The sequence below is a fragment of the Herpailurus yagouaroundi genome, unplaced genomic scaffold (genome assembly GCF_014898765.1).
Source record: "Herpailurus yagouaroundi ecotype Mexico unplaced genomic scaffold, PumYag 28, whole genome shotgun sequence".
Classification (NCBI taxonomy): Eukaryota; Metazoa; Chordata; class Mammalia; order Carnivora; family Felidae; genus Herpailurus; species Herpailurus yagouaroundi.
In genome coordinates, this window is record NW_024412376.1 from 152,237,936 (window position 1) to 152,261,540 (window position 23,605).

At 40.4% G+C, this 23,605-nt stretch overlaps 1 protein-coding gene across 5 annotated transcripts in view; it reads left to right on the forward strand.

Moving 5' to 3' along the window:
• Window positions 1–23,605, forward strand: part of KCNIP4 (potassium voltage-gated channel interacting protein 4) — a 1,166,664-nt gene that overhangs the window by 931,183 nt on the left and 211,876 nt on the right. Inside the window, exon 1 of one of the 5 annotated variants that reach the window (XM_040486964.1) lies at window positions 7,124–7,668. The exons of the other annotated variants lie outside the window; for them this stretch is intronic. Coding sequence (XP_040342898.1) covers window positions 7,557–7,668 — 112 coding nt within the window. The 5' untranslated portion in view covers window positions 7,124–7,556. Of the gene's footprint in view, window positions 1–7,123; window positions 7,669–23,605 lie in introns of those variants that run through there. 5 annotated transcript variants of the gene reach the window in all.

Consider the following 23,605-nt stretch of genomic DNA (forward strand, 5'->3'; position numbering starts at 1 on the left):
GCTCAGTTTCCAGGCTTTGGTTGAGAAAGTGGAGGGAAAGAGACAGTCTGTATTACTAGTTATAGGGGCCCCAGAGCTTGATGGACCAGGGAAGAGGGATGAGTTCAGTAAGAATTAACCCTTTGCTCAACCCTTTCCTATAGTCTGGTTTACTTCTATTTTAGATCTTATCTCCCAGGAAGTCTGAAAATGTCACAAGCAGAAAACAGGCCACCTTCAGTTCTGTGTTCTTGACTCTCACAGGGCATTGCTTACCTCTTCCCTCATGTCTCCCCCTTCTTTTTCTTCTTCTCTTCTCTCATCCCTTCAATTCTTCTTCCTCTCCCTTATCTCCTGAGCCCCTTCCCTCATCTCATTTGTCTTTTCTTTGCCCTCTTGATCTCCTTTCCAGGAAAGAACTTGATAATAAGCATTTACATTTCAAGGTGAGGTAAGTGCCACACCACCTGCTACCTTTCTGGAAGCCGTTTGCATTCTTTTGCCGTTTGTATTTTAAATCTTGTCTCTCTTTGTTTTGTAGGGCCACAATAAGAACAAAATAAAACAAAAGTAGTGATCTTTACAAATGATACCCCATGGATGTAAGAATACTGAAGCTTGAGTGAGAATTTCTGAGGCTAAATCCCAGCTCCTTGACATCTAGCATGTAATTGTCAGGGAGGAAAAAAATATTTCTTCTACCCTCTTAGGTTCAGTTTCTGGAGGCCTGCAAATTAGATAAACAAAAGACATATTAACAGAAGAAAAGGCATACCATTTTTATTTTATATGTATGGACATTCACCGAAAAGAAGTAAAACTCATAGAAACAAGCAATTAGATTCCAAGGCTTATTGCCACTTTAACAAAAGAAAGGGAGTTTGGGCTTCAAGGGATGATAAATCGTGGGGAAATGACTAGGAAGTATATGAGGGAAACTAATAAAAGACAAGGCTCCTTTTAGTTAGGATATTTTATGCAGACTGATCATGGTGCTGACTCTCAATCCCCATTGATAAGAGTAGCTTTCTGATTCCTTGTACAGAAGGGTTGGGCAGCTTCACAAAGGGAAATTTATGCCACGGTTGGGGAGATAAGAGGAGGACTGAGAAATCTTGCATTTGCTGATTCTCACATGCCTTGAGCTCAACATAATCATTATGCCAAAGTAGCATATTTTGGAGTGGCATATTCTGATTTTTTTTCTTTTTATAATCTCGGGCAAGTTACTTAAGCGCTGGCATTCCAGTGTCCTCATCTATAAAATGGGATTAGTAGTTATACCTAATGTTTGGTGGGTTGCAGTGATTCAATGAGAGAGTTTGTGTAATGTGCACAGTACAATTACATGGAAAAGGAAACCAGCTCAGGCAAAAAGTCATAAACTGTAAGGAGATTATATTCTTGGGAATGTTTCCTGGTTGAATTTCCAAATAATATGCTAATTTGTTTTTATATACTGCATAAGTTTTGATTATACATGAGACCTATGTTCAAGATACATTAGTGCGATATTGCTAGACATTTCTTAAAGTGCAAGTTCTCCCCCCCCCCCCCCCACTTAGGGACTCAATAGGCACTCAGGCCAGAAGGTTGGATGCTTAATTGTTTAATGGGCAAACATATACATATTTTAAAGAAATCCATTCCAGACGCATTTAGGAACCTTTCAGAATGAGCCCTGCAGCTAAGTGAAACAGCGTGAGTCCTGACATGTTTGAGTAGAAAGTTTATCTGGAGAACATTTAGGGATCTTTCCAAGTAATTGAGAAACCCCAAGACAGAGGGACGTGATATAGTTTGGGGTGGAGGTGAGCACTGGGGATAAAACTGAAGGCACAGGGAAGCGAATAGCTTTCGTCATTTTGGTGAGAAAGTCTTACATTTAGAAGAGATACTGTCACACACCAATCCTGTCCTCATTACTTGCTCTATTAAGATGTTAAGAGGCCTCTTAACAACAATTTTCCAGCCCCATTTTTCTTCCCTGCTTCAGAGGCCTCAGTGCAGCTATGCACTATGAATTATGCCCTAATGTGTGCCCATTTCTACTCCTGGGAAAGTCATTCCTCCTCTCCTCGCTTGTTTTTAAAAACCTAGATCAGGGGCACCTGGACGGCTCAGTCAGTTGAGCATCTAACTCTTAATTCAGCTCAGTTCATGATCTCACGGTTTGGGAGTTTGAGATCTCAGTGCGCTCTGTGCTAACAGCATGAAGCTGGCTTGGGATTCTCTCTCTGCCCTTCCTTCATGCTTTCTTTCTCTCTCAGAATAAATAAATAAACTTCTAAAAATAAAATAAAATAAAATCCTAGATTAAGCTTCTATCTTCAGTGGAATCTTCTAGATAATGCCGACCACATTGAGGCCTTGCTTCCCCTACATCCTACTTCCCGTGTGTGGAATCTGACACCCGGGATACCCAAGTTCAAATCCCAACTCTGCCAAGTCCTATCTATAAGACTTTGGGCTGATTGCTTAATCTTTTAAAGCCCGAACTTTCTCCTTGAAACCAGAGCAATATATAGATCTCATAGAATTATGAAAAAATTAAAGTAGTTAATAGGTGTGAAGATTTTAGAATAGTGCCTGGCATTACACCTTCTGCATAACTCTTAGCAGACATAATGGAGTAAATCAGGTGTAAATCATGGCTGTGCCCCCTTATTGAACATAACTTTGTAAAAATAATCTAAATGACCCTCAGCTTTATTTATTTTTATTTATTTTTTTTTTGCAATAGGAATAATAACACTTCCCTTATTAGTGTAGGGTAAGATTAAATAAATTTATACATGTAAAATACATAATATGGTACCGGGCTTAGAGTCAGTGAGAAGGAGATGTTAGTTTATTCCTTTGATATTCTTTTCTTTTGGTGTGGGAGACAGATCTTTACTGGACATCCACCACAACGCACAGAAAGGAGTGAGCCTAAGAATAAGGAGAGGAAGTCGGGGCATATTTTAATGTAACAAACTAGGTTGGGGCTAAGAAGCTACTGTAATAAAATTATAGAGCCATCACCTGGATTTATTTATTTATTTATTTATTTATTTAATTTTTTAAGGTTTGTTCATTTTTTGATACAGACAGAGCGTGAGTGGGGAAGGGGCAGAGAGAGAGGGAGAAACAGAATCTGAAGCAGGCTCCAGGCTCTGAGCTGTCAGCACAGAGCCCGACGCGGGGCTCAAACTCACGGACCATGAGATCATGACCTGAGATGAAGTCAGACGCCTAACCAACTGAGCCACCCAGGCACCCCTGGAATTATTTTTTTAGAAACACATAGCCAGTTGTTATTTCCCAAGATTGCCCTAGAAATACACTCTTCCTCAGGTGTCCCCCAGTTCCCTAGACTGGTCAGATGATAATGAAACTCATAATTGGCACTGTTAGCTTCCAGAATCCTGCTGTGGAGGGGTGCCTGTGACAGAGCCCCTGGCATTCTGGAGAGCCAGAAGATCCTGTAGCTGGAACTAACAGGACGAGCTTAGAAAACCAAGCGGTAGGGGCGCCTGGGTGGCGCAGTCGGTTAAGCGTCCGACTTCAGCCAGGTCACGATCTCGCGGTCCGTGAGTTCGAGCCCCGCGTCAGGCTCTGGGCTGATGGCTCAGAGCCTGGAGCCTGTTTCCGATTCTGTGTCTCCCTCTCTCTCTGCCCCTCCCCCGCTCATGCTCTGTCTCTCTCTGTCCCCAAAATAAATAAACGTTGAAAACCAAGCGGTAGAGGTAGCTAATGCAGATGGGGATTGGCTGGGCTGCCAAGACTCTCAGTTCATGGATCTCATGTTAGGAATGCCATCGTTCTGAAGCGAAGTCCTGCCTGGAATCAACAAAATTATGTCCGTGGGCCTTTTTGTGAATTTCAAAGATGGTGGGGATTTCTTTCCAGGAAAATGAGATGTGACAATTTAAAAATTCTTTTCCTAAGTCTATAAATCAAGAATTCAGTGGAAAACTACTCTCTGAAACCTGCTGAGGGGTATAAAAGGAGAATCATGAATTTCGGAATCAGACAAAGCAGCGCTTAAATTCTGCATTTTGGGGCGCCTGGATGGCTCAGTCGGTTGAGAGTCTGACTTCGGCTCAGGTCATGATCTCCTGGTTGACGAGTTTGAGCCCCGCATCAGGCTCCGTGTTGACAGCTCAGAGCCTGAAGCCTGCTTCGGATTCTGCTTCTCTCTCTCTCTCTCTGCCCCTCCCCCACTCATTCTCTGTCTCAAAAATAAAATAAACATTAAAAAAATTTAAATTCTGCATCTAGAGCTTTTTATTTATTTATTTTTTAATTTTTTTTTCAACGTTTATTTATTTTTGGGACAGAGAGAGACAGAGCATGAACAGGGGAGGGGCAGAGAGAGAGGGAGACACAGAATCGGAAACAGGCTCCAGGCTCTGAGCCATCAGCCCAGAGCCCAACGGGGGGCTCGAACTCACGGACCGCGAGATCGTGACCTGGCTGAAGTCGGACGCTTAACCGACTGCGCCACCCAGGCGCCCCCATCTAGAGCTTTTTAGCTGTGTGACATTGGTCAGATCGTATCACTTCTCTGTACCTTAGTTGTTTTTCTTTTTTAAACTTTAATATGACATTGTATAGGATTAAAAGACATAGTTACAGCTAACTTGACCTAATTAAGTTCTTTATTTTTTTTTTAACCTTTGGATGTCCTATAGCCAAATGTTTGCAGGCATTTCAGAGAATGGATACTTAAAACGTTTCCTTACCAGTCATCTTCCAAGGACTGCTTCCCCTTCACGGGCTTGCTGACAAACTGAAAACAACCTGTTTAGATAGATAGGTGGTTGGGCAAGTAGACAGATGTTGCCCATAAACATATAACCTAAAATGAAAAGCACCATCATAAAAGCCAACTTGGTGGCCCAAGTGTATTTCAGGTGCCCAGAGAGGGTGCTAGGACCAGCGAGGAGCAAAGTCTCTTCATCCGTCTAGACCCACCAGAGCCTCTAAAGTGTTGGCCTTGCCACCTGCTGAGCAGGAACCTGACTCAGCTTTCCACAGGTAACTCTCCTATTAATAACAAGAAGGGGGGCAGGTGCATTCCCATCTTGAACTTGGAAAACTGAAACTCAGAGATGCAGCGGCTTCCCCAAGGTCACACAGCAAGCGAGAAGTGACAGAACCAGGATTTAACCTAAGACTGTGAGCCCCAAAGCCTGTGTATGATGTGTAACTTCTAATAATAATGAGAACTACCGTTTTTACGGTTACCTCTTCTATAAAGTCTCCCTCCCATTATCACCACCCATCTCTCCCCACGTGGAGCTGGCTCTTCATTCTTGTGCCCCCACTGTACTTCACAGAGAGATCTCTTCAAGTGCTAGTGCATTTATCAGTCAAGTTCGAGTTCATGCCTGCCTCCTTTATTATATCATACGTCCCCACAGGATAGGATTGGACATCATTTGCCATTTTATCATTCATGTACTGTTGCTCGTAGTACCAGGTTAATAAATGTTAATAAATAACCAAATGAATGAATGAATGCCTATTGCCTACCAAGCACTCAGCCCACCACAGCTTTGACAGGACAATCTCTTTATGCTTCAGTTTCCTTGCCTATAAAATGAAGATGATCATAACACCTACCAGAGTTGTGGGGATGAGTTAATTGTTGATAAATTACATACTCTTGATGAGCACATACTAAATGCTCAGTAAATGTTAGCCATTATTACCACCACACTTAATTCCCACAATTCCCTTTATGTTTAAAATTTTTTTTAATACTTATTTATTTCTGAGAGCTGGAGAGACAGAGCGTGAGTGGGGGAGGGGCAGAGAGCGAGGGAGACACAGAATCCAAAGCAGGATCCAGGCTCTGAGCTGTCAGCACAGAGCCTGACATGGGGTTCCAACTCACGGACCATGAGATCGTGACCTGAGCCGAAGTCAGATGCTAACCAACGCTAACCACCCAGGTGCCCACCCCTCACAATTCCCTTTAAATTTTTTTAAAGTTTATTATTTATTTTGAAAGAGAGAGGGAAAGTGTGAGAAGGGCAGAGAGAGAGAGAGAGAGGGAGAGACAATCCCAAGCAGGCTCTGTGCTATTAGCACAGAGCCGTCGTGGGGCTTGAACCCACAAACTGTGAGATCATGATCTGAGCCAAATGGAGAGTTGGAAGCTTAACCAACTGAGCCAGCCAGGCACCCCTAAATGGAGAGCTTTAAATAAGGTATTATAATCTCAGTTTCACAGAAAAGGAACTGTTTTCAGAGAGACTAAGGTTCTTGCAGAAAATCACATAGCCAGAAAGTAGCAGAACCAGGAAATGCCCCCCAGGGTCTAAGATATTTTTCATAAACCCTTATTTTCATAGTTCCAGGGCCTAAAACCTCTTTTACATACAGGGTCCCAAATGATTCTCTTCACCAGCACTGTGGGCCTGGGCTTCGGCCTAGAGGAAGAAATTGGCAGGTGATTAAACCAATGTGGTCCTGATAGCCCAGAGTCCTAGACCATTCCACAAAGCTGGCTAGGATGTTTGGTGGGTTTTGTGGCAGAACACCCCATGGGATCCTTCAGGACACCCTAACCCACCCTTTCCTGATAAGAGTCATCTAGTTTCTTGTTCTTGATCCAGAATGCTCTGAATCAGACTGTCCACAAGAGAGCATTTTTGAAAAACACCCCTGGGTGACTTTTATGATCAGGGAAGTTTGTGAAACTTGGCTTTGAAAGGAGGATAGTGCAGTCCCCCTCCAGCGGGCAGTTACTGAACATCAGTGTTCCTACAAGGTTCTGCTCTGCCCCCATCCTCCACCCCTTCATGTTTGTAAATATAAGGACTAAATCAGACTCCCTAAAAATGTTCTCCTGTGTCAGCGGGGACCACATAGCCCCAGTGGGGTGGCAGGTGGGAGGCGGCTTAGATGCTCCTGGGTGACAAAGACACTGAATCATGGTTCTTTTGCTCCTGCACTTTTCTCCCTAGAAAAAGTGCCCACGGGCTTCCATGGGGGGCTTTCTAGAAGGGGCTGTAGGCAGCAGCCGCGAAAGCCGATTTTGTCCCAGCATCCCAAGAGGGGGCTGAGCTGTCTGGCGCAAGCTCCGGGAGGCGAGAGCCGCTGCTTTGGCGAAAAGGGGGCATTCGCCGGCTTCCCAGGCAGCAAACTAGCGCCAGCCAGCCTGCCCAGTCCGCGCCGCGTCGTCAGCGCGTGGAGCGCGGCCGTGCTCTCCGGGGCAAGTTTCCTGGGAGTGTCCCTCCTCTCCACGGACACAGCAAAGTCCCCCGTTCTCCAACAGATGCTCCCCTCGCAGCCCTAAGTGCAAGGACCCGCTGGCGACCGCGCAGAGCCAGGAGGCCGGCGCGCTGTGTGGTTGGGGGGACCCCCCTAGGAAATGCCAGCATCAGCATGAGAGGCTGGACTCCAGCCCGGGTCGGTCCTCACCCCGGGGGGCCGCTGCTCCGCCCGGTGCGTCTGCGAGGAGCTGCTCACTTTTCCCCCTCGCGAGTCTTTGTTCCAAGCCAGAGCTTGCTCGGATTCTCTAATTAACTCCCTCCGCTCCAAAGGGGGCCGGAGGCTGGGATGCTCTGCCAGCTTGAAAGATGTTGACTCTCGAGTGGGAGTCGGAAGGACTGCAAACAGTGGGTATTGTTGTGATTATATGTGCATCTCTGAAGCTGCTTCATTTGCTGGGACTGATTGATTTTTCCGAAGGTAAAGTGGTCGCTCCCACTCTGTGCGGTTGGTCAGGTCTGGTTCAGAACTGGATACAGACGCTGCAGAAGTTGAGGAGGCTTACTTAATACCCGAAGTCAAAGTTTTAAAATATTGCATGCTTGACATGGAGCAGCCTAGCACTGGACAGTTCGTTTCTGTTTACCGAGATATTTGACATTGGGAGGGAAGAGATACTGTACCCGCGGTCTTTCTGTTTGCAAGCTATTGAGTGCAGGGTTATATTGTGGGTTAAATATATTTCCATGGTGCCAAGTTAGGGCTCTACTCTGGGGTGGTAATACAGGTTGTTTTTTGGTCATCAAGTTCATGATGGCTACCACGCCTTAATGTCATTAAGAATTCCATTCTCTGGAGGAGTACCATGATTTGTGAGGGAAATATCTGTGTGTGCCTCATTAGTTAGGAGGTGCGGGGGTGGAGCTGAGTTGTTGATTATGATATAAAATGGGTAAACGTTTCGGTTAAAATTGAGTTAATGGGTGCTTAGCAAAAATGTCCTTCGAACACTTAATTTGCAAAAGTGTTTCATTTACATTTCCCAGTGAGCCACTTTGCTCATTTGTCTTTTGAGTGGGAGCTCCTATGCACGGGACATCGTTGTTGCTACCAACAAGTATTTTATCCACCTAATATAAATTTTACTAATATCAATTTTATTATTCAAGGATGGGGGTAAAAAATGTTGATTAACTTTGCTTTAACAATTTGAATAGGTGTGTGTGTGTGTGTATGTGTGTGAATATATATATATATATATACACTCTATATATGCACATGTATTTTTTCACGAAATAGTTTTTCTGCTGAAATGACATACTTTGAATCATTTAAACCTCAGCATTCAAGATCAGTTCTACATCTAAGCTCTCCTTTCTTCTCAAGCAAAAGAATGGAGTTCCTAAGACACTTGCTAATATTCCTTCTGGATCAGGATTCGATCTTCTATTGCCGAGTTATTTATGGCTATTCACTTCTCACATTGTGTGTAATGTTGGAAGATGATGGAAATATTTAGCCTGCCCATGCTTAGCTAAAATGACATCATCCCAAACTACATCCGGTACACAGGTTTTTTCTGCTAATATGTTATAATGGTCAATGTATTTTATCTTTAGGAAGTCTTTTTTTTTTTAACAAAGTTTAAAATGTTTGTTTGTTAGTTTCTAACTGTTTAGATCACTATAAGAACGTAAGAAGTTCCCATTTGATTTTCATATCGTCTTGTAAGTATTCTCACTCTGTGGTAAGTTCTGTTTAGGCACACAATAGAATAATGTATTGGGATTAAATAAAACTTCAGAAATTAATTTCTTCCTTTTCTCACATTACACGGTGATTGTATTTAACCCCTGGAAGGAAAACAATGCATAAGCAAACTTCTTCAAGTACTACACTATAATCTTGCATTATTTTGAGATTCTGCCTCAGTGTACTAACGTTGTTATCATAATAAAATGCAGATGAGATCATTGCAATTTCTTTGATGGGAATAATTTCCTTCTGTTAAATTTTATCACTATATTAGTTTTTGTTCTCTGAACTTGGTTGAGCCATAGTCACCCAAATTAAGTGCATAATACTCAACATAGTTCGGTTTCATAGCTAGATGTAGCATTCACTAAAGGAAAACAGCTATGGGGGTATTGAGGAAGTCAACCTTCACAGAACTATGGGGTAGCACACAGTTCTTTCATTGCCAATGTTGACAAGGTACGCATTTAAAGTCAGAGTCCCCAGGTTTAAGACCCCTACACATGACTCAGCTTTTATTCTTTAAGTTCATTTTTATGTCACTTAAAGTTGACAGTTTTCAGATGAAACCTTCAATTTGACTTCCAACAATATGAAAAGTAGAATTGTAAACCAGACTCCCTCAACTAGAATCACAGAATTTTGAGCTAGTCCAAATGTCTTTCTTGGGATGGATATCCATAGTCACATTCGATTACTACCTATATCCATATATGAATCTATATTTCTATACACACACCTACATATAGATGATGTACCTACACATTTATAGATATTATTTAAAATGTTGAATAAGCTGGGGCAAACTTGGATTCAATATGTAGGCCTTGATCATGTTAAAATACAAAGATATAGGTTACCATCATGCACGAGGTATAACCAATTTTACTTCACAAATCAATCCTTTTTTGTTATGAAGCTCATATTAGAAAATTCTGCTCTAGTTCAACTCTTTCATTTTGTGTAGGAGAACAGCTACAGCCCAGAGAGGTTAACTGATTTATCAGAAGGCAAAACTAACTGAAGGAGAAACAGGACCAAAACTAAGGACTACTGAGCATTTTATGGTTATTTTCCTACTATAACACCCTTTTTACTTATTTCTCTTCCCTAATATTGGAAAAGAGAGTTAATGAAAACACATGTGGGAAATGTTCTGAATTCTGGAATCGTGTCCTGAACTGTCTACTAACACTCTGAAGAATATCTGAGGGAAATACATTCACAAGAAATAACATTACACACTAGCCACACAGTTTCTGCAAGGCATTGAGCCCGATACAAGTGTGGGACCCAAGAATGACATTTAAGTGAGCTATGCCTGACCACTGACTGTATCATAGAGTGGAGGCAGGATTAGAACAAAAGCAAGCCAACTGGTGTCCTGATCGTCTTTGTCTCTAAGACTTGCCCAACATTTTGACTGTGACACATAGTCAATGGCAATGAATCCATAATCCAGGTAGAATCCAACAGTGAGATCGAATAAGACCATGAGAACTCTGGCCCAAGCCACCTGTCTGTGTTTTCTAAGGCTGTGGCATATCCAAGCAGAAACAGACTTAGGCTGTATGATCTCCAGCCAGGTGGAGGAATAAGAAAAAGGCACAAAATACAGAGAAAGTCACAAAATATCATCCTTTTTACCTGCAAATGATAAGGTGTCCCAAAGGGCTATCCCCATGTATACTGCTAAACTTTTCACTGACTGCACTAGAAAATACAGCCCAGGATAAGGCCAGGGAACTAACCATTCTTTTTCATGGAGAAATGAAGATGAGACCCGGAGCAGAGCTGTGAGCTTTTAGGCCACGTTGAACTTTTATACTATCCTCATGGCAATGATTCTTCTCTGGCACAACTGTAGAGTATTTTATTTAGTATGACTGTGCATTGATTTACTTAGAAAGCAGTTCTGAGTCTGTTTGAATGAGAGAGTCTATATTAGTGTTGGGATAAAGCAATGCTACCTTAGTATCATCGTCTCCAATGGCTAGTGAAAATTAGCCATGGGTAGAAAAGAATAAAGGGAAACATTTCTGCTCCCACCTAAATGAGATTCCGATTTTGCTAAAATCTTATTTTAAAAATGTAATTCTCTTTCAGTTGAAATTCAACATTTAGAAAACAAAAGCAATTTGTAAAGAGGATTCAAAAGACTAATGGGATTTTAATATGATGATTTGAGGTTTTCCACATATCCACTCATTACTAAGGAGAACAAGGAGGAACACTCCGAAAGTGAATCTCACTGTGTCGTAGATTAGTCTATAATATATTTCCTTTTGAGTTCTAAACATGTGTAGATTTCTCTGTTAAGCTGAGACAGTAGAGAGGTGTGCAAGATGAGCATTAAAAGAATGTACCCTCAGTGAACTTACAGTCTAGGAAAAGAAACTAATTACCAAACAAGACAGAAGGGGATAAACTGACATAAGCAAGAAATGGCCTGTAGAGGCATAGATGGGGTGGTGCCTCTTGAAAGGGCTCAGAGGAAGGCTTCATGGAAGGTAACAGTTGTACAGGACTTTGCAATGTGAGAAGGGCTTCCCAAATTGGAGGAGGGGAGAACATTCTAGGTTAAGCAAAGATCTTGAGCTGTGCCCCTAAGCACTGACAAGAGGTAGCTTTCATGGATAAGGGCAGTGGCTTTTGCACACATGGGTGTTGAAAGTTGAAATGGGAGATAGAGCAGAGGGGGTGACTTGAAGCTCAATGCTAAGAGTGTATGCTTGCTCTTTAACCCTTGAAGAACCACTGATTCAAAGTCTTCCACTTTGGGGAAACAAATGAGTAACGTAGCAGACCACTGTTTTAGGTGGGTCTATCTGGGAGTAGGTGAAGATTTGTAGTAAAATAATGGAAGCAGATGCTAGTAATGCTCTTGGAATAATTCAGGTGAAAGACAATAGGGCAAAAATCTATAGATTCCCTTTCTCAATAAAATACATAATGTGAACTGTCAATTTCCAGTTTTTCCAGAAATTCGTGTTTAGTATAACATCCTTGGCCTGCACTTGTTCCGACACAGCATAATTATATTTTATTTTAGGGCAACGTTTTAGACCTTAAATAACTTTTTTAAGAGAAGATAAAAGAAGTGTGAAGCACACAGAGGTCATAGTTATAGATACGGTAGTGCCACTTACCATAGGAATGTAACAGTTCTGATATGTATATTGACATCTTGCAAGGTCTTCAATTATTTTGAACTTTTTATTTTGGAAAAAGGCACAGAGCAAAGTGTAGAGAGTAGTGTAATGCACTGCCCCACACCCCTCAATAATGACCATCACTTTGCCATTTGTGTTCCAGCAGTGACTTGCATTTAAAAAATATTTCTCTATTGTCTACAATATTCCAGGCACTCTGCTAGGCCCAGGATACAAAGATGAATTAAAGATCGTCTCTACCATCACAGAACTCTCATTTGTATAAGGAGATGGGAAATATAAACAAAGAAAAGGCAATGCATTATGGTAGACAGATCAACATAAGTAAGTCCAAGATATAGAAAAAGAATGGAAAGAAATTAAGTCCAAGTGGAAGGGCTAGAAGTGATCAGAAATGACTCCCTGGAGGAGTTGGCTTTTAGCTAGATTTTTATGGTTAAAGAAATTTTATCATAGTCATATGATAGCCAGCAATGGTGTATTCAGGGCTCTGGGTAAGGTAATACCATAGACCAACACAGGGACGTGATACACAATGTGGAATTCCTGGAGCAATAACAACAAAAAATGTCAGAGGGAATTAGCACAGGTTTATTCCTTCTCCTTGATGACGTAATTATCCGTGCTATCTACCACAATGCTTGGTATATAGAAGACACTCAAAACATCACGGTGTGAGTGCCATTTACTGTCACAGAAGAATGGTGCCTGTGCACTTCTACTTACGCTACATAATTGAGGGCCTCCAGTGCCTCTTTCAAGTTTCCATGGTAGCCTGGAAACTGTTGATTAGTTGGCTACATTGTTTTATTTTTTTATTTTTTTCTATGAGGGAGATTTCAGATCAAAATCCCACTGCAGAGTAGAGATACCCATGTACCAGAGGCATCTGGAGCAGCTGTTCATTAGAACCCCACGGCCATGGGAAATAATTCCAAATGCGATACCCAGCAGTGAGTTGGAAAAGCCCAGCTTACATGGGCTTTGATTTGGCAGGAAAAGTAGCCCTTTCAATTTTACGACTGGAAAAAAAACCACATAAATGTACAAGTGAAATTGAACAAATATATATCAAGCACCTACTGTGTGAAGGAGGATAGGGGAAAAAGGGGTATTTTACTGTCCTTAAAAGTTTTCAAATTGAGATTTTTTTTTCCAATTAGACTCCAAACATGAATAACAAATCCAAGACTAAAAAGGGTCTGGTGAGAGGGAGAAAGGGTTTTGGAAAACTCGAAGAGAAGAGCCTTCCCATCCAGTTGGAAGTTTTCAGGGAAGTCTGCAAGAAGACACAGTGTGGCATTGGATCAAAAGACTGACAGACAGAAACTGGAGGCTATGAATTGTAATTTAGAAAAGAACAGTCGTTTCCTGAAATCGTTGTTCGTAATCAGGTTCCTTCTAAAAGTCCATTAATCCATTTAAGACCCCAAGTGTCTGCTCTGGATCTGGCATCATGCTCAGTACTGATTGGTTTGGGGAATATTATTTTTCAGTTTTGCTTACTTTGGGAACCCATTCCCCACCCCAGCTAGAAACAGAGAGCTGGAATCTTAATGGGGAGGAGAGATGAAGGTGAAGAAGTTGTACATTTCAATGGCCTCTAGCCAAGGTCATCAGGAGCACACCTGCGGTTGAACAATTTGGCTTCATTGCTCTTTGCAGAGATGGGGAAGACATACCATGGAAAGCAGTGAAACATCTCAGTAAGGAGGTATTAGAAAGGACTTGACAATATTTGAGCTTGTGTCAGGGGATTATGATTTTGGAAGTGGGGCTTTGCTCTCGATTGAATTAAGTCAAGAAGCCAGGCTAATTCCATGGTCGAGTATCTCAATAAATCTTATCTATAAGCAGTGAAGACTAGACAGAGGCCAAAGCTGTAACTGGCAAAGAAACAAGCTATAGTAACTAGGATGGGGGGTATTTGGTCATTTTTGTGGCTTACACAGAGTTCATATTTATGCCTCTTCTCACATATAATTACAGAGTGGTCTTGTTTTTGTCTTGATTGATCAAAGGTACAGAGTGATCTTGTCTGATGCTGATATTCTGTGAGATTGGACTTGCTTAAATTCACTAAGGGAACACGAAGGCCCAGTTGATAAAGCAGGGCAGCTCCCTCAGAATGGAGGGGGTCACACATGATCAGAAGGAGGGCAGAGTAAGGTGAGAGGCAGGTGTATAGGGTATATAGCAGACAGATCTAAGTTTAAAGTTTACCTTCCTGAGCTTGAGTTCCTTTTTCTGTAAAATGAGGCCAATAAATCCAACCTTTCAAGATTGTTCTACGGAATACAAAAATATAAGTGAAACATGTAGCTAGTGCCTTGAAGACAAATAGGAGCCAATAAATAAATGCCTTGCTTGTAATTATGTTGGGATAAGATGTTCAAATTCCTTGAGTTATACCAGTGGTTCTCAAATTTTACTGTGTATCAAAATTACCTACATGACTTGATAGACCACAGATTGCTGGACTCTATCCTCAAAGTTTCTGATTCACTAAGTCTAGGTTAGGGTCTGAGAATTCACATTTCTAAGGATTTCTCGCTTTAAGCTAACACAGCTGTCAAGGGCCAGCGCTTGGAGAAACACCGAGTTAGGCAATAAACCCATAATGTGAGCAATGTGTTCACGGAGTTCTTTGGCACCTGTTAAACTTTATTCTGGAGCAGTGATGAGACTTTTGTTCTATAGTAAATATTTTAGGCTTTGAGGACATGCTGTCTATTATAACTCTTCAACTCCGTTATGGTACAGAAGCAGCCGTAGGCAATATACAAATGAATACACGTGGCTATGCTCTGATAAAACTTTCTTGATAGACATGCAAATCTGAATATCATATAATTATTCTGTCACAAGATATCATTTTTGTAGTTTTATTTTTTAACCTTTTAAATGTAAAACAATTCTTAGCATGCAGAGAATGCAAACAGACAGCAGGATCAATTTGGCCTGTCCCTGTAATTTGCCAACCCCTATTCTAGAGCTGGCAGTAAAGGAACCCATTGAGAAGGGATCTGAGGTTGGGGAGATAATTGCTTTTTGGAGACTTGTCTAGATTTTCTGAGCCCTCAGTCTCATTGAATGGAGAGGGGTCTAGTTCCTCTTTGGGGTTTGATGAAATTATCTGCCAAATCAGCAAATAATTTGAATTAGCACGTATGTGTTTGTCCAATAAAATGTGTTCTCTTCCCTGATTCTGCATATTCAGGCCAATGTAGAGGTCATTATATAAAGTGAGGCATCCGCATGATTTTGTCACACAATGAGTCAGTGCTGGGGCTAGACATTTTGGGATGCCCTCTTACTGCTTTTCATTTTAGGTATAGTTGCCTCTCGGACAGGTGGCATTATGCCCTTTCCATTTCTTGAAAATGAAAGATATTCAAATCCTGAGTAAGATCACATTTCTCGAAGTGAGACAGACCTGAAGTCACTACACATCTCTACCTTTCACTGGCCACATGGTCTCAGTCAAGGTTTATTTTCCACCTTGACCTCAGTTTTCTCACATGTAAAATGGGGAGAATAATAGTAACTATGTCATAAGAGTATTGTGAGAAGAAAATTAAATATCTGTTACAATTCTGCTTAGCCCAGTGCCTGGAGCTGAGAGTTCAACAAATACTGAGTATTCTAATATTAGTATCACGGCTGTCTTTGTTCTTCACATCCATCATACCTGTTCCTAAACATGGTCATTCATTCAGTCTCTTAAAGAACAAAAACTCAACTGAGTAAATAGGAAGGTCTAAATAGCTTTGTTAAATGATTCATGAATCTGGCAGCGTCCCATCTAGCAAGCAGAGGGGGCTCTGAGGAGTTGTACGAAATGCAAGGTTTTTATGGGAAGGAAAGTGGGGCAAAGAGTTAATAGCAGAAGAAAAGAAAGGATTTTTCCAGGCAAAGTCGATTTCCTTAGGGGGAAGACCAAGGAACATTATCACACAGAATAAGTCATCTTCCTTTGAGGGATGGAGGGCACTCCTGTGACAAATTACCTCATTGGTGCTTATCAGAAAATTCCTGACTGACAGGTTAAAACTTACATTTCTGGGAGAGGTTGAAACTGCAGTTAGTTAAGGCATTAAGCCCTGGTTTGATGACTTGGCCTATGTGACACCATCTTGGGCATGTTCTGTTCTTTTAACAAATTATCCATGAAAGAAAGGTTTTTAAATGTAATCCTTGTACCAGGCACTGTGCTAGTAATTGGGAACTGAAAGCACAGATTTGGTGAATAGGGGTTTATATACAAATGAACATGCAAACACATCGGTTTAGTAAATTGCCCCGGTCTCACATCTGTGCAAGGATGTGCGTGTCCCTCCAGGGACATACGGAAGAGACTGACTAGTCAGTCCTATTTAAAAAGGGGTGGAGGTTCAGGAAGGACTCGCAAAGGTGAGCTTTGAGCTAAATCTGGGTGACACTTTTAGCACTCGGTATCACTCATTCTTGAGAACTACTGACAATTGATCAAACCTATTTTCACATTTTCAAGGATAACTCATGTTGATCCCGGTTTCTAAATCCTGACTCACATTTTATTCCCTTTTCTCCCACAATGCCTCATTTACTCAAATACACCCATATTTCTTCATGTAAGCCCTCACTAGAACCTATTCCCTGTCTTCATATCCTAATCTAAATTCAGTCAGTCTTGATATATGTTATACAACATAACACAATAATAATAAACCTTCATGCACTGTTCACCAAATCACGTCATTTGTGTAATTCATTTTCTCTTCAGTTACCTCAGTACAGAGTCAATTTTCCTTGTATTTCCACTGGGTCCAGAGCAGTAGAGAGTATATAATGGAGCCTCAACAAATACTTATCAGTGGGTTTCTCAGCTCCTTTTTTGATGGACTCTTTACATCAATATACTTTTCCCATCTTAACTGCATCCCCCACCCTTCTCTTCCAATCTGACTTTGTATTCTCACAACAGAAATCTCTCCAAATATGGGGGGACTGAGATCAGGTTCAAGAGTCTTCTGTATCACCTACAACATAAAATCTCCATGTTCTTTACATCTGATACAAAGATGGGATCAGACCAGTCCCTTCTCTTCCTCCTTCTGCTATTTCTTGTTCCAGGAGCACTGTACTGAAGTTACTTGAATAGCTTCACGCTGTCTCCAGCTGCCACATTTTTGCATATACTGTTCTTTCTCCCCAAAAGCCCTTCCCTCCTCATATTCCTGGAAACAATTTTTCAACCTTCAACTCTTGGCTCATATTCTTCCTTCTCTAAGAAGCATTTCTTGGCTTCCTCAAGCATCAAAAGACACTCTGACTGTGGGGCTTCTCTGCCTCTGTGCCCATTTTATGCTCCATTGCTATCAAACCTATATTTCTCAAGCGCTCCATGCTGTTTCCTGCTTCATGCCTTTGCTTGCATGCTGAATGTCCCTCCTTCTAGAATACAAATCCCATCGGTCTTCACCTGATTAGCTCCTTCTCATTGTTTAAGCTCAGCTCTGGGGCCATCTGTTCCAGAAGCTTCCCTTGAACCACCTAGTTGGATTAAGTGTCCATTTCTGTTATCCTAAAGTACTCTATCTTAGCACTTCAAACTACATTAAATTCTTGATTTCTATGTCTTTCTCTTTTCCTAAATTTCAAGCACCACGGAGGCAGGCACTTACCTCTGTATTCTCAGTACCTTATAGAAAGGTTGGGTAGATAATGGATAGACAATTTATTCAGAGGTCTTAGTGATAAACTTCTCAGAGTTTTCACAACATCTTTTTTTAAGTGTTTATTTAAATTCCAGTTAGTTAGCATACGGTGTAATACTAGTTTCAAGAATACCATATAGTGATTCAACAATTCTGTACAACACCCAGTGCTCATCACAGTAAGTGGACTCCTTAATCTCCATCACCTCTTACGCCCATCCCCCCACCCAGCTTCTCTCTGGTAACCATCAATTTGTTCTCTGTAATTAAGAGTCTGTTTCTTGGTTTGTCTCTTTCTCTCTCTCTCTCTCTTTTGCTCATTTGTTTTGTTTCTTAAATTCCACATGAGTGAAATCATATGACATTTGTTTTTCTCTAACTTTGCTTAGCATTGTACTCTCTAGCTCCATACATGTTGTTGCAAATGGCAAGGTTTCATTCTTTTTTATGGCTGAATACTATTCCATTGTGTGTATATATACCCCATTTTCTTTACCCATTCATTAACTGATGGGCATTTAGGGTGATTCCATATCTTGGCTATTGTAAATAATGCTGCTATAAACATAGAAGTGAATGTATCCCTCTGAATTAGTGTTTTTGTATTCTTGGGGTAAATACCCAGTAGTGTGATTGCTAGATTTTAGGGTAGTTCTATTTTTAACTTTTTGAGGAACTTTCATACTGTTTTCTACAGTGGCTATACCAGTTTGCAGTCCTACCAAGAGTGTGTAAGTGTTCCTATTTCTCCACATCCTTGCCAACACTTGTTGTTTCTTGTGTTTTTGATTTTAGTCATTTTGACAGGTGTGAGGTGATATCTCATTGTAGTTTTGATTTGCATTTTCCTGATGGTAAGTGATGATAAACGGCTTTTCTTGTGTCTGTTGGCCATCTGGAAGTTTTCTTTGGAGAAATGACTGTTTATGTCTTCTGCCCATTTTTAGTTGGATTATTTGTTTTTTGGATGTTGCATTTTATAAGTTCTTTATATATTTTGGATACCAGCCTTTTACTGGATATGTTATTTGCAAATATCTTCTCCCATGCCATAGATTTCCTGTTAGATTTGTTCCTTTGCTGTGTAGAAGATTTTATTTTGATGTAATCCCAATAGTTTATTTTTCCTTTGGGTTCTCTTGCCTCAGGAGACATATCTGGAAAAAAAAGTTGCTACAGCCAATATCAAAGAAGTTACTGCCTATAAGTAAGAAGTTACATACCTATATTTTTCTGGGTCTTTAATCAATTTTGAATGCATTTTTGTATGTGGCATAAGAAAGTGGTCCAGTTTCATTCTTTTGCATTCTTTTCCAGTTTTCCCAACACCGTTTGTTGAAGAGACTGTCTTTTTCCCATTGGATATTCTTTCCTCCTTTGTTGAAGACTAATTGACCATATAATTGTGGGTTCATTTCTGGGTTTTCTATTCTGTTCTGTTGATCTATGTATCTATTTTTGTTCCAAAATCATACTGTTTTGATTACTGCAGCTTTATGATATAACTTGAACTCCAGAATTGTGATGCCTCCAGCTTTGCTTTTCATTTTCAAGATTGCTGTGGCTATTCTGGATGTTCTGTCGTTCCATATACAGTTTAGAATTGTTTGTTCTAGTTCCACCACAGCCTTGAACTGATATAATTTTTAGGGTTTTCAACCTTGACACTATTAATATTTTGAGCTAATTCTTCATTATGGCTGCTCTCCTCTGCATTCTAGGACAATTGGCAGCATCCCAGGCCTCTACCTATTAAATGCCAAGAGCAGCTCTTCCTGAACTGTGACAACCAGAAGTGTCTCCAGGTGTTTCCTCACATCCCAGGGGCAGGAAGGCAGACAAAATCACCTCCTCTCATCTTGAGAACCATTGGGCTGAGGTCTGATCAAACATAGTGTATAAGTTTTTTTAATACACATATTTATAAATCATAAAATTAAACTTAAGTCAGGGCACCTGGGAGGCCCAGCTGGTTAAGTGTCCAACTTTGGCTCAGGTCATGATCTTACATTTCTTGTGTTTGATCCCCACATCGGGCTCTGTGCTGACAGCTCAGAGTCTGGAGCCTGCTTCGGATTCTGTGTCTCCCTCTTTCTTTCTCCTCTCCGCCACTCACACTCTGTCACTCTCTCAAAAATAAATAAACATTTAAAAAAAAGTGAACTTAAGTCTAAAAACATCATAGATTGAAATTATTGGAAACCAAAACTGAGTGTTGAGGAGTATGTTTTTCATTACAAAAGTAATAAACAGTCATCATAGAAATCTTATAAATACAGAAAAAGAAAGAAGTATGAAGAAAACACCCTTAGACCCACCAAAGGAAAACACTGGTAATATTTTCTATTTACTTTTAGTTTTTCCCACATAGACTTGTTCCTTTAAACTTCAAATAATACTTAAAAATTATAAAATTTTATGTAGATTTAAATTCAGTATTAGAGCAGAAGTATTTTTATATTAGCTCACAAATCCTTCATAAATATTTTAATGCCTACATTATATTCTATAAATGTGTGTGTATAAATTACTTACCCTGATTTTAGGACATGGAAATTATTTGCATATTTTCCAGTATTTGAAAATTTGTTTAATAAAATCTTTGTATATAAATTGTTTATATAATTAGAATTATGTTCTTTTTTTTTTAATATGAAACTTATTGTCAAATTGGTTTCTATACAACACCCAGTGCTCATCCCAACAGGTGCCCTCCTCAATACCAATCACCCACCCTCCCCTCCCTCCCACCCCCCATCAACCCTCAGTTTGTTCTCAGTTTTTAAGAGTCTCTTATGTTTTGGCTCCCTCCCTCTCTAACCTTTCTTTTTTTTTTCCTTCCCCTCCCCCATGGTCTTCTGGTAAGTTTCTCAGGATCCACATAAGAGTGAAAACATATGGTATCTGTCTTTCTCTGTATGGCTTATTTCACTTAGCATCACACTCTCCAGTTCCATCCACGTTGCTACAAAAGGCCATATTTCATTTTTTCTCATTGCCACGTAGTATTCCATAGTGTATATAAACCACAATTTCTTTATCCATTCGTCAGTTGATGGACATTTAGGCTCTTTCCATAATTTGGCTGTTGTTGAGAGTGCTGCTATAAACATTGGGGTACAAGTGCCCCTATGCATCAGCATAGAATTATGTTCTTAAGATAGGATCTTAGAAGAAGAATTAATGGAACAAGAGAATGAAATGTTTCAAATCTCTGGACATATATGTAAGGGCAAATTGATTTTTAAAGGAATTGCACAATTCACTTGCCCCATCATAACATAGGTATCCCCAGTGGTTTGCACACTATCACTGCGCTATTGGTTAGGGGACATTTTGAAGGTCGGCCCTAAAAACCATATTGGCCAGCTCAATGTTAAGAAACTGTCCTAGGGGTGAATTGCTAATGGCTTCTAAGCTAACATTAGGAATCTTATTTTGTGCAGACAGGAAATTCCCATTGTGGCCTGAAGATGTTCTTCCTGTTCTGTTGTCAATCAGGATGCTCTGTCTGTATGAAACAGTACCAGCCTTTCCCACTCATCATGCCCATCTTAGCAATCAAATTCATCAATTTTTCTTAGATGAATTTAAATGGCAGGGAGGGAGAGAAATGTCTCTTCTTAGAGACATACTCAGCTCAAGGAAAAATTTGGTGTATTTTGTTCATGTAACAAGGTCTAAAACCAAGCATTATAGATACTTGACTAAGAAGATATGAAAATCTATCCAAACTCTCTTATGTTAAATAGGTCATGATAAAGTAATTAGGCACATAGAGTCCCTTTGTGAATTAATGGTAGAGCTTGCTTGCCAAGACAGAGCAATACTGAGGTTAGGAAACACTGAGCTTTGAAGACAGAAAAGACATAGGGTCAAATCCTGTCCCTGAAATATGCTGGCTGTGAGTCCTATGCAAATCTCCAGACCTGTCTGGACTTCCATTCCCTTGCCCACAAGATGGAAATCACCATAATATGAACTTCATAGGTCTTTAAAATTGTCCAGTAACTTTGAGACAGAAGAGTTTAGAGACAAGGCACTGACTGTATTGTAATTCAAAATTTCTTTTTTTTTAATTTTTTTTTTAGTGTTTTTATTTCTTTTTGAAGGAGAGAGAGAGACAGAGCATGAATGGGGGAGGAGCAGAGAGAGAGGGAGACACAGAATTCAAAGCAGGCTCCAGGCTCTGAGCTGTCAGCACAGAGCCCAACACAGGGCTCGAACTCACAAACTGTGAGATCGTGACCTGAGCCGAAGCTAGACGCTCAACTGACTGAGCCACCCAGGCGCCCCATGTAATTCAAAATTTCTAATGATTACTTTGTCTCCCCTTACATAACTATTGGTAGAAAGGATCGCAGACACTGTGAGCAGAGTTGCCAAAAATACACATTTCTTCATGTTGATTCTGAATATTTTGTGTTGCAATTTATACTAGGTTGCATATCAGACAGTTCATAGGTATTTTCTATAACCACTTTTATAGGTGAGAAAATTTGTTCAAAGAGGCTACATAACTTGTCTAGTTTATGAGCAATCAAACAGTAGAATTGGAATCAACCACAGACTTCAGAAGCTAGAGCTCACATTTTCTCATTCTGACCTTCCGTATAAGAGCTAAGTTTTTGTTTTCATTTTCTAAATCTCTGTGATATGTGAAGAAATACTCCAACATCTCTGGATTAGTAAAATCAACATAGTATATTTGGGGCTACTTTCCCAGACATCCATTTGAATAGAATTAAGTAGGAGTGACTTATATATGTCAATAAACACCTAATTATTAATGACCTGCTCACAGAAACTCTCTAATAAATAAACAGGAAATAATGAAGATCTGGCAGCAATGAGGTAAATTGATGATATGATTTCAAATTTGAACAAATTACAGGGGGCAATGGATAACTATAAAATAATTAGAACACTTGGGGTGCCTGGGTGGCTCAGTCAGTTGAGCATCAGACTTCAGCTCAGGTTGTGATCTCACAGCTTGTGAATTGGAGCCTGCATCAGGCTCTGTGCTGACAGCTCGGAGCCTGAAGTCTGTTTCAGATTCTGAGCCTCCCCCTCTCTCTGCCCCAACCCACTCACATTCTGTCTCTGTCTCTCTCAAAAATAAATAAACATTAAAAAAATTTTTTTAAATAAATAAATAATTTAAAAAATAATTAGAACATTTATGTGGATCCTGAGAAACTTAACAGAAACCCATGGGGGGAGGGGAAGGAAAAAAAAAAAAAAAGGTTAGAGTGGGAGAGAGCCAAAGCATAAGAGACTGTTAAAAACTGAGAACAAACTGAGGGTTGATGGGGGGTGGGAGGGAGGGGAGGGTTGGGTGATGGGTATTGAGGAGGGCACCTTTTGGGATGAGCACTGGGTGTTGTATGGAAACCAATTTGACAATAAATTTCAAATATTAAAAAAAAAAAAAAAAGAACACTCAGGCACCTAAATAAATAGCCACATCCCACATCTGTCTTCACTTTACCCAGCAATTCCTACATATCACTAGTGCATAGAAGAAATTACCAGAGGCTTCTAAACATCACCTGAGTAAGAAGTAGGGTGAACACCTTGCTGCAAATGTTCAAGGAGACACGGAGTGAATTAGCCAAATGCATTCCTCATGACAATAGGTGATTGTCTAGCTAAAACTCTCTTTGAAAATGTACCTCATTAAAAATGTGCACAAAAGTTCTAGGTCCCTAATAAGATTTTAGACTAAAAATATCATGCTCCAAATAGTAAGCTGGCCTCAATATTGTTGTATATCTCTTTTATAATACA